This window comes from Trachemys scripta, chromosome 8 (genome assembly GCF_013100865.1).
Source record: "Trachemys scripta elegans isolate TJP31775 chromosome 8, CAS_Tse_1.0, whole genome shotgun sequence".
Lineage (NCBI taxonomy): Eukaryota > Metazoa > Chordata > Testudines > Emydidae > Trachemys > Trachemys scripta.
The window spans coordinates 47,296,742-47,307,173 of record NC_048305.1 but is presented as its reverse complement, the minus strand read 5'-3'; the positions used below and the strand labels follow the sequence as shown (position 1 = coordinate 47,307,173).

The following is a 10,432-nucleotide window of genomic DNA, read 5'->3' as shown; positions in this document are numbered from 1 at the left end:
CAACCAAGCAGATGGAAAGCACCAAAGACCTCTCGACTGCAAGGAATTGAGTGTTCCTTCCCTGCCGCTGGGCTTTTGAAAACTAAACATAACCTTTATAAAAGTAAATTATTGTCTTATAACTTAAGTGCATCAAGCATTTCCTTAAATATGGTTCACGCTGAAAATAAAGTTACTTTTGCTGTACAGTACATTTCTGATAGAATTAGGAATAAACTTTGTTGATACTATATGCAAGTGTGTCTGTGGAGTACATACATTTACAACCTCCCCCCCCCATGTGCAGGCACATAGGCACACACCCAAACATACCTACCTCTTGCCAGGAGTTTCCCAGTTAGTGAGAGACAGATTAGGAGTTTCTAGATGTCTAAACTTGCATGAGAATGTCTATATTAAAAGTCCCTGTTTTTGTCAATAAACACTAGAGCTGGTAGAGAAATAGGAAAAAAAATGGTGAACATTTCTTTGAAACTTTCCCCGTTTTTTCATCAAATTTTGCCAAAATTGCAAAATTTGAAAAGTTTTGGACCATTTCTACAGGAGGACTTATGGTCAGAGACTCTAAAGCCAGAAGGTCACTCGATGCAATCATCTTGTCTGACTTGCATATCGCAGGCCAGAGAACTTTGCTGAAATAAATCCCATTAAATTGCAAGGGGAGGGTGTGGGTAACAGAATTGTGAAAACTTTGCACAAAGTGTTCCCTGTTCTTTTCTTTCTCCATCAAAATTCGGTCTAAATTTCAAAATAAAAATAAATAAATACATGAATAATTTTTTTTAAATCAACCCTTTCTATAGCCGGACAGGGGGGTAAACAGGAGATTGAGAATGTTAAAATTTCATAGAAATGTTTAACCTGTTTTTCCCCCCATTGTTAAAATTTCAAGTTGAAAACACCTAGCAGCCCAGCTCTAATAAACACTTAGTATCTAGTACTAGGATTCTAATAAAAACATTACACTATGCGATCCATAACTTATTCAGTCTTTGGAAATACTGAGCTACAAAATATTGTCTGACAGCATTCCAGAAACACAAACTCCTCGCCCGCCATATCTGAAGTGGGTTTAGCCTGTAATGTCATAGGCACCTGTGCCTGGCCAGATGACACAGATAAGGCTCAAGAAGTGAAATAGGAGTTCTGCATGGAGTACAGATGGTCGATGGGATTTCCCATTCTTGACTGCAGCGGTCCAGCTTCTGAAGTCGCTAGGAAACAGTCGCCCAGGTTGCTAAGTGAGGTATCGTCACTATCCAGGTCATGGAAAAGGGGCTCAGCACCTTAAAGTGAGGCAAACAAACGATGTTGAAGTATTATTGGCGATGGACAGTCCTAGCAAAGTGCTTTGCAGTGACATAGCGCTGTCCCCCAGCAGAGCTAAAGGGCTGGAGTGTGGGCATTCAGCCGCTGCTCACGCTAGGGGGCGCTGCTGATTCATGACACTCCAGCTGGAGCTCTGGAAGGCAGCATGTGCTTCGGGAAGGCGCCAATCTCACCAGCTGTGGAGACTCGCGGGGAAGGTGAGAACTGGCGTGTGTGTGTAAGTCAGGGTGGAATCTCCATTCTGGCCCTGTATTGGCAGGTGGAAAGAGACCCGCTGCAGAGGTGCCTAGAGATGAGCACTGCAATTTCCCAGAGGCTCTTACCATAGGGGTGCATGTGGTCCCCTGGCATCTGGGGCGGGGTGAGCCCTTGCCGGAAGGGGTCCGAGCTGTAGACGCCCTGCTCAATCGCCAGCAGCTGTTGTGGCGGGGCCAGTGTGGTGTATGGGTTTATGATCCCCTCCAGGCCAGCATTCCCACCATTGTTTGTCTGAGCTGTAAGACAAGGGAGAACTGATGTCAGAGCCAAATGCTGCTGTAGGGCTCCCCAGTTTCTAACCTCCCTGGGCTGCTACACAGGTCTGCACTCCAAACCCACCCCTAGGCAGCAGTGCTGGGTCCCTTCTCACCCCTCCGGGCTCTTCTCTCACACATATCTCTGAGCCTGCAGTCCCACGGTGGCACCCCTTACTCTACCCCACCAGTGCCAGGACTCAGCTCCCCCCTTCTTGCCCTGTCACCTAAGCTTCTGCCCCCCCTTCGGCCAGAATCAGCGTCTCTCTGTGCTGTGCTGCTGTCATCCCTCCTTTCCTGCAGCAATAGGCAGAGATATCTGTCAGGCTCTGTTCACTCCAGACTTCTGGACAAGTCATAGCCCTGCATGCTCCCAGGAGAATGCTCTGTCAGTCACTCCAGCCCTATGCTTGGGGCCCGGATGGAGGGGTAATACAAAGGTGGCTTTAAGTCACCTTCACATACCATGTATTCTGGGGTCATTCTGGGGCCACCATGCCCTGCAGTGTAATTTAGAGCCTCCTCGGGGCTGCTCTAATTGACTCTCGGCTTCCCATGACTCCCCATGGGCCTTGGGATGCAGAGAACAGATGAAGAGCAGTGTGATTTGGCCATGTCCCTTCCCGCCCCCTGCCACAAGTGTAGCCCTCCCTCCTATTCCCTAGTGCAAAACCACCCCTTGCCCAGGGTTGTAGATCAGGGTTGTAGAGCCCTTTCACCAGCTCTGCACCAGCCAGGGGGCCATTCCCGTTCCCCTTCAGGCTCCTTTGCACTCCCAGAGCAGCACCAAGGTGCCTTATCAGAAATGAGAATTTCTCCCTCGCTGACAGGAGCAGCTTTGCCACCCCCGCCCCTGCCTGCCCAGTGCACTAGGCTGGTTCTCAGAGAAGCACCGAGCCCTTACTCGTCTCTGTTTTAATTAAAGCCAAACCACCTTTTCCTAGCCTCACCCCTTGCGGCAGTAAGAACCCGGACCCCCTTTCCCACACTAGCTGCCCTTGCCGGCCCCTTGCCCTTATACTGTAAGCCATGTAATAAAGAAACGCTACTTCACCCAGCATGTAAACAACCAGTGGAACTCACTGCTGCAAAGAGATTATCAAGTCTCATGCTGTGGCTGGGCTTCTAAGTGAGCCGTTTATCTTATGACGGATAGTAACATTTTCAGCTCTGCTGGCTAAGGGGGAGACTCCCCCATGCATGTAGGGCATTCTACAATGGGCTAGTGCAGTGATTCTCAAACTTTTGTATTAGTGACCCCTTTCACATAGGAAGCCTCTGAGTGTGACCCCCTTATAAATTAAAAACACTTTTTTCTATATTTAACACCATTATAAATGCTGGAGGCAAAGTGGAGTTGGGGTGGAAGCTGACAGCTCGCGACCCCCCACATAATAACCTCATGACCCCCTGAGGGGTCCCGACCCCCAGTTTGAGAACGCCTGGGCTAGTGGATCTGGGGGTAACACACCTCAGAGCTGGGGGATCCTGGGCAGAGTTCTGAAGTGCAGTGGGGGCCTGTCTCGCAGCAGAATGGGAGATCCCAGCTACAGGAGTTGGGGTTCTAGGCCAGGAAACGGTACACGGGCAGCAGAAAGTGGGCACTGCAATTGAACTGGGAATACCAGTGCCGCATTTTGGGGGTGTGGGCAGCATCGTGCAACTTCTCTGTGATTTCTGACAGTGGTCATGGGGGTCTCATGCACCAAGGGGGTTAGGTGGTCTTCTTGGGCAGTACCTGAACTGAGCCGCTGGGTGTTTTGCTGATCTTGCTGCTGCTGCTGCTGCCTCCTCGCGAGTTTCTTCATCTGTTCAGGAAGGAAAGGAAAGCAGAGGGTTGAAACAAGTCAATCTATGGAGGAGGCAAGAGCAAAGCTCTAGGACAGTGTTTTTCAGGAGAATATAGGGTCGGAAGGACCTCCTGGGTCACTGAGTCCAGTCCCCATATTGTCCCCCGAGGTTACGTACCTTCGCTCTCTGATTCTGGAACCAAACCTGCACGACTCGCACACTCAGCCCCGTCTCGGCTGCCAGCGTCTCTCTGACCTGGGATAAACGACACAGCAGACGTCCTCAGTCTTTTAACCAGCGGCTTTGCAGTTTCATTCCAGAGGAGGAACAGCGATCAGGCAAACCCTGGTGACCCAGAACATCAGGGAGTCTCCAGTTCACACAGTCCCCAGGAGGCCTGGCAGGCAGCTTGCTGGCGGGGCGTTTTCCTACCACTGGAGCCATCTCAGAGAGACAGAACCATGGACTGCACCATCCCCTCCAGATCCCTTTGGATAGAGGCTTTGCCTCGAGGCCTTTGAACCCTGCAGCTGGCCACACAGATGGTGAGCTGTGAGCTGCTTCCCATACGAAGTGCTTGTTTCACTATCCCCATCTTCTCTGCCTTCCTACAGTTGCCCCTCAGTTTGTTTGCTCTCCCTCTTGGGTCTGGTGATCAGTCTAGACCGTAAGCCTTTTGTGGTAAGGACTCTTTTTTTAAATGACCTACATTTACAACAATTAGTGCTATGGGACCCCGATCCCTGACTGGGCCCTCTGGGTGCTTCCGTAGTAAAAATAATAAAGAATAAGGAATCACACAATATAGCTCGCTCTCTGCCTCACATGTACACACAAGCAATCAAATGCCTAGGGATGAGTCCCCAGTCTGCACTGGCTGGAATTTAAGGGATTTAGTTTAGCCTATGAAGCCTGGGGGTGAAATCCTGCTCCCCACAGCTGTTTTGCCATTGATGCCAATGGGGCCAGGATTTCACCTTAATGCCAACTCCGTGCCCCAGCCCAGAACAGGGGCCCAGGGGAGAGAGAAGGATCTCTGGTGCCTGCCCTCTCCCTCACATCCCCATGTGGGGACGGGGCACAAGTGCAGTGCTTGTGTTTGGGGGAGCACAGGAACTGCTCCCTCCTAACTCCTCCAAGGGCACAAGCTGCACCAAGGGGGCAGGGAGGATATGGGGGCCATGCATCCCTCTCTCGCCCTCACCACCCCTTGCAGCTAAGGCACGGAGTAGCTACACCCCCATGTGATCTGGAAGGAGCCCATGAAGCTCCCCACCAGTGGGACAGAGCCAGTAAGATACAATCTGGCCCTATATGGACTGGGTCCTGGTTATCTCAAAGACTATCTCATGCGATCATACAGCAACATTGAGCAAGCACTCCTCCTGTTGAGCCTGGGTGTGACTGGAGGCAGGGCCTTCTTAGTTGGGGGGGGCGTCTCAGCTATGGACCAGCTTCCCCATCAGTTCACCAGAGCCTTCAGGTCATGCTGGAAGGTCCAGGTTCTTCCAAGGTGCGGGAGGGTAGGCAGATGAGGCTGGTGGGAGGGCTGTAGTACTGGGGAATCCCAGACAGGTTTCAGCTGTGGGACAGACTGAGCACCTCCTATTGCGACTGGTGGAGAACCTCACAGATAGGGCACGTGACTGTAAGATGCTCTCTCTTCCACGGACGCAAGATCACAGCCAGGCCCAGTCCGGCTACCTGCAGCTTCCGATCATAAGAACTGGCTGGGAACATCAGAACAGAGATGGGGTCTATAATCTGGCCCACAGCCACTCAGGACCTTAAACACAATAGAAGAACTTTAAAGAAAATCAATGTCTAGCTTGACAGGGAGTGAGAGCAACAATTTCTGCAGCGAAGTAATTTCCTCGGGCAGCTCCATACCCATAAGAATGGAATCCGCAGCAGCCTGAATGAGCTGTTAGCCTCGATCAGTGATGAGAAGGAGTCCCGTATAACAAACAATTACAGTAATCGAGCCTTGAAAAAACACAGCCGTTTAGCCGTAACTCTAAATCTATCTGCCGGAGCACTGGTGGGAAAAGGCCCTTTTAATGATGGAATGGAGAGAAGGGGCCAGATCCCCAGCGGGTGTCAGTTGGCGTGGCTCCGTTGTCTTCAATGGACTTGTTCTGATTTACATCATCCGAGTAGCTGGCCCAGGAGGACTGCCAATTGGAGGATAATATGAATCTCAGAGTTGGGTGAGGATGGAGTCAGGGATATATTGTCCAATGGAATCACCAGGACAGACGCACTGCTCAGCTACTGAATCGATGTTATTGGAGTCAATGATCAGATCTCCTGCTTTCTTTGGGTTCAACTTCATGAAGTTCTAGGACATTAAGGTCCAGCAAACACCTAATCTGAGCAGAAATTGTAGGTGCTTGGGACTTTTTTAAAAACTAGACTTAAAACACTGAGAAATGTACAATAGGAAGGAAACAATCCTCCGTTTTTCAGGAAATAGCCTGGATGATCTAAGAGATCCTTTCCACCTCTACTTTCCTGGATGATCTAAGACAGTGGTTCTCAACCAGGAGTCCAGGGGCCCACCAAGCAGGGCCAATGTTAGACTTGATGGGGCCCAGATCAGAAAGCCAAAGCCCCACCATGCGGGGCTGAAGCCTGGGGTCCCAAGACCCATCACCCGGGGCTGAAGCTGAAGCCTGAGCAACTTAGCTGTGCAGGGCCCCCTGTGGTGTGGGGCCCTGGGCAGTTGCCCTGCTTGCTATTCCCTAACGCCATCCCTAGTTTTCATATGCAGAAAAAAAATGGTTGTGGCACAATTGGGCCATGGAGTTTTTATAACATGTTGACAGGGCTTCAGAAAGAGACAGGTTGAGAACCCTTGATCTAAGAGATCCTTTCCACCAGAAAGTCCTGGGGACAGGGGTCGTATCCTCTACTATGTGTTGTACGGCACCTAGCACACAGTGTCTGGGACAGACGCTGCCTTACAGAGACTACAATCTCAATAGACAAGACAAAGGAGAATTAAAATCTCCATTTTACAGACAGGGAACTGAGGCACAAGGGACTTGTCCAAGTTCACACAGGAAGTCTGGGGCGAAGCAAGGAACCAAACCTGTTCTGCTGAGCCTTGTGCCGGTGCCGTAGCTACAAGACGATGCTTCCCTCGGCTAAGCGCATCAGTGGTACGAAGCAAACCCGCTCCAAAAAAAGGATATTACTTGTTAATCTTCCTCATGGAAGATACCATTCCACCTGACTCCCACCAGGATACTGAGCACCCAGGGAGATATAAGCAGGCTCTTCCGTAAGATTTTTGGAATCTCTGGGGCACTGGTAGGTGCACTTCATGCATGCCACAGACAGCAGTAACTCCGCCCGCCCTCCCCCAGTGAACAGGGCATGAGGCTGGGACTCAGCAAGTGTCAATCGGTGTCAGTCCAATGACTTCAGTGGAACTAGGAGGATTTACTGCAGCTTGGGCCTAGAGTCAAAGAACTACCCACCATGCTGCGCGCACACAGGCGTTCATATTTACACTTACAGCACATACCTTCATTTCTTGCATGCACAGCTGGGAAATTTGCTCACATTTGGAGGTGCTTTGGAAAGCTGAGTTCCTTGGGTACATCTGGCTGCACAAGTACATGTTACACACACACACACACACACACACACGCAACAGAGACAGAGCAGGCCAGATTCTCAGCCACTGTAAATCAGCACCGCCCCCGTGGCTTCAATGGAGTGACACCGGCTGAGGATCTGGCTCGACATCTCCAACATGCGGACAGTTCTCTTATCATTGTACCTTCCTGCATGGCTTGGAGGAGACCTCGAATGACGCTTTGAATGCCCTCCGCTGCTGCGTTGTCAGGATTGTCCTGGGTCTCTTGGGACGCTTGTGATCCTTGCTGTCCTCGGCACCTTTCCCAGGACCGTGGCCCATTTTGCATAGACTCTCTTCATCGTCACTTTTACCTGAAAGAATTAAGCAGGCCCATAAAGGTGATGGACAGAGCGTGCCAGCTTTCTGGGCGGTGCGTCTTGGTTTAGCTGAACTGTACATTTTAGCACCCAGATCCTCAAAGGGATTTAGGTGCCCAACTCCCACTTGGCCTTAGAAGCCGGAGACTTATTGACTTTCAATGAGTTTTAGGCTCCTAAGTGACTTGTGAAAATGGGATTTAGGCATCTAAATCACTTGGCGACTTTTGAACCCTTAGTACATATATCTACACCTTTTAAAGACTTTTTGCTGCAAGTTCCCCAGCCACCCCGCCAAACCTCACATAGGTTTATTTACACTTTCATCTGGCTACATATATTTGATCCAAACCACCACAGACTTGGGGGATTCCACATTCCCCTGCCTCCTCATAGTTTCCTATCCAGCCTCCTAATCACAAAGTGGCAGCCATCTTCCCTGAGGGCAGCCTGGCTTCACTGAAAGCAGAGGGGACGGCCATCTTCACTAGAGGCAGCCTCACTTTTGCATGCAAAGCTATTGTGGAATTACTGCCATCTTGACTGGGGGAGGTTTGGCTTCAGCCCTGTTGAAAGCAAGGGGAAGTGGTGGCCATTTTGAACAAAGGGAAATTCACAAGTTTGAATTCCAGGATTATGTGAAACAAACTCCACCAAATATTGTGAGATTCATAATAAAATCACACGGGTTGGTCACACCATAATAGGGCTTAGAATGGAAGTCTAGATGCAGCCTTAGCTACGGAGGCCCAACCCACACTTCCCATAATTCCAGATTCTTGTGTTAAGCACTTTACAAAGGTATCATTATTCCCATTTTACAGATGGTGAGACTAAGGCTCAGGGAGATGAAGTGACTTAACCAAGGTCACACACCAGATCAGGGGTAAAGCTGGGCCTAGAAACCAGGACTATCCACTGTGTTGTGTCTCTATTGTACAATGACCTCCTCAAACCACCCTTCTGTTGTTGTCTTGTGGGTCTCATCATCACACACTGTGCCTGGACAGTTTATATTGATACAAAAGAAGGGCAAGGCCATTCTTGACTGATCAAAAGATATTGCTGTGCATTCACTTACAGATCATAGATCAGGCCAGATTTAAATGTGTACGTATGGAGTTTATATAACAGGACATTATGATTTTGGGTCAGGAATACATCCAAGGTGAAACATGAAACCGTAGAAGCTTCTCCCTAGAATTCATGTGGGAGAACTTTTCTCTTAAGAACTAAAAATGCTGTAGCAGTCAAATATTACAGAGAGATAAAGAGGGGACAGGCTCTGACCCCCAAATCCAAGGTCTAGTACAGGGGTAGGCAACCTATGGCACGTGTGCCAAAGGCGGCATGTGAGCTGATTTTCAGTGGCACTCACACTGCCCGGGTCCTGGCCACCGGTCCGGGGGGCTCTGCATTTTAATTTAATTTTAAATGAAGCTTCTTAAACATTTTAAAAACCTTATTTACTTTACATACAACAATAGTTTAGTTATATATTATAGACTTGTAGAAAGAGACCTTCTAAAAACATTAAAATGTATTACTGGCACGCGAAACCTTAAATTAGAGTGAATAAATGAAGACTCGGCACATCACTTCTGAAAGGTTGCCGACCCCTGGTCTAGATGTTCTTCATAATTTAACCTGACAATGTGAAAGCGAGATGAAAGGACTAGCGCTCGATATTTGCAGAACTGTAGGCAATAGGAGCATACATCTCTTCTCTGACATAAAACCACCCAAACTCAGGCACTTGGGGAAAAACAAGAATTAATGCCATGTGAAGTTTAAACTTGTTTCATATATTTGTTAAAGATTGGAAGGAATTTGAGGGGGGTTTTCTCATCCCCTTTTTTCCTCTATTCATACCACCAATTTATGGTGTAAGCAGTCTCTGCTGAAGGTTATATCCTGTGAGAGCTAGACATCTGTGGAACCTTGCTTGAGACAACAGTGTCAGCAATAGAAAAAGGAATGATGATTTATAAATCCATTTCGAGGAAAGCTGAACTTTCAACACAAGGACAGGAGGTGGAGCCTGAAGCCATACAAGTTGGACATTTTTCCCTGGAGGTCTAAAATACTTAACAATTTATAAACTCACTGCTTAGTGCCTCAGGTGGCAGATTAAAAGCTGAATTATCCAAACAGAAGAGCAGGAAGGGAAGTAATTTTAGCAGCATGAGCAATACAGACGGATCAGAGTTCAGCCGATGAATTCACTGTATTTTCAAAGGCTGTAACTTACCTCTCAACCTCCAGACTCTGAAATGAGGGACAGTGACACTCAAAATGAGAGACAATGAGGGACAACCCACTTTAAAATGAGGGACAATTTTTTTTTATTGGACACACTGGGTTTGTTTGTAAATCAAAGTACAAGCATACAAATAGCCTGGAACTTATTATGAAACTAAATAATGATTCTGTGCACTAAAAGCATACTTAAGATGCTAAGATGAAAATAATGCGAGCACTTGTCTCTTTAGAGTCTGGTTCTTGGCCTTTACCTTCAACCATGAGTGTCACGGGCTTTGGAAGAGCAAAGCATTAAACCAAATTAGTGATTTTTTATACTAATGAAATACAATAATACAGAAAGAATGTTAGGATGAACCCATATAGTTAAGATCAAGCTCCAAACTGTGGAGTGAGGTGACAGGGGCAGGTATTACGGCAACTCCAGTTTTCTTGATCCAAGTTTGCAGCTCATAGGAAAGGGGAGCAGGTGGATCAATGAAGTGGCCCCTCAGTTCCCCAGGGATGCTGATGGCCCTGGCTGCAGGGAAGAGCATGGGCAGGGGATCCCCCTCCCTGGCAGAACGGATCTG

The 10,432-nt window shown here is 48.4% G+C and overlaps 1 protein-coding gene across 1 annotated transcript in view; it reads right to left on the bottom strand.

Moving 5' to 3' along the window:
- Window positions 1-1,060: 1,060 nt before the first annotated feature.
- The window catches only part of LMX1A (LIM homeobox transcription factor 1 alpha), a 140,517-nt gene continuing 131,145 nt past the window's right edge, over window positions 1,061-10,432 (bottom strand). The window contains exons 4-8 of the mRNA XM_034779558.1: window positions 7,423-7,592; window positions 3,810-3,887; window positions 3,580-3,649; window positions 1,653-1,823; window positions 1,061-1,286 (exon numbers count right to left, since the gene is read on the bottom strand). Of these exons, the coding sequence (XP_034635449.1) occupies window positions 1,126-1,286; window positions 1,653-1,823; window positions 3,580-3,649; window positions 3,810-3,887; window positions 7,423-7,592 (650 nt within the window). The 3' untranslated portion in view covers window positions 1,061-1,125. The remainder of the gene's footprint in view (window positions 1,287-1,652; window positions 1,824-3,579; window positions 3,650-3,809; window positions 3,888-7,422; window positions 7,593-10,432) is intronic.